Genomic DNA, 762 nt, shown 5'->3' on the forward strand with positions numbered 1-762 from the left:
GGCTGCCTATTCTCTTTGTCTGAGGTTGTGGTGGCCACATGAGCCAGTGCTTGGGCACACCAGCCCCCTTCCCTCTGCAGGATCAATGTCCTTCTGTCCTGCAGATGCCCCTGGCTTCCCAGGCCAGGGCTTTCAGAAGTTGCTAGTTCCTCTCTGGTTATGAATCCCCCTGAGGTTTCCTCACCGGTCACACTCCACACCATCTCAGATTCCTCCAGCCAGGCCTTCTTGTGATTCTTCTTCCAGGCAATCTTCAAAGTACTTGCTTAGGGAAACCATTACTCTTGGCTTTTTGTGTCTTTTGGGTACATTTTTTTCTGAGTGGGTTTTTTGGGGTTTTTTTGGTGAGGGATTTCCTGTTTTGCTCAGATCCACATGACTGGCTGAGTCAGGAACAGGAGAGTCACATAAATATAAAAGTGTGTCACAGTGACACGCTTTGCATCAGTAGCAGAGCTCAGAACTTCTACTAATGTATTTTAAAAATGTAAGTTAAATATAAATCTTTCCCTTACGTCGCTGGTCACAGGCAGTACCTGCCAGCTGGCACCACGTGTCATGGTGCAGAGCCACACAGGCCTGGCTGTGGCAGGAATCACACAGCCCTGGGATGGCTTAGGGGGGAACAGACCTTAAAGCCCATCCAGTGCCCCCCCCTGCCACGGGCAGGGACACCTTCTACTGTCCCAGGCTGCTCCAAACCCTGTCCAACTTTTCCTTGAACACTTCCAGGGATCCAGGGGCAGCCATAGCTTCTCTTGG

The 762-nt window shown here is 50.9% G+C and overlaps 1 protein-coding gene across 1 annotated transcript in view; it reads right to left on the reverse strand.

Moving 5' to 3' along the window:
• Positions 1-560, reverse strand: part of CFAP53 (cilia and flagella associated protein 53) — a 20,246-nt gene extending 19,686 nt beyond the window's left edge. The window contains exon 1 of the mRNA XM_014308299.2: positions 537-560. Within this exon, the coding sequence (XP_014163774.1) occupies positions 537-560 (24 nt within the window). The remainder of the gene's footprint in view (positions 1-536) is intronic.
• Between the last annotated feature and the right edge of the window lie 202 nt (positions 561-762).

This window comes from Geospiza fortis, unplaced genomic scaffold (assembly GCF_000277835.1).
Source record: "Geospiza fortis unplaced genomic scaffold, GeoFor_1.0 scaffold488, whole genome shotgun sequence".
NCBI classification, from domain to species: Eukaryota; Metazoa; Chordata; class Aves; order Passeriformes; family Thraupidae; genus Geospiza; species Geospiza fortis.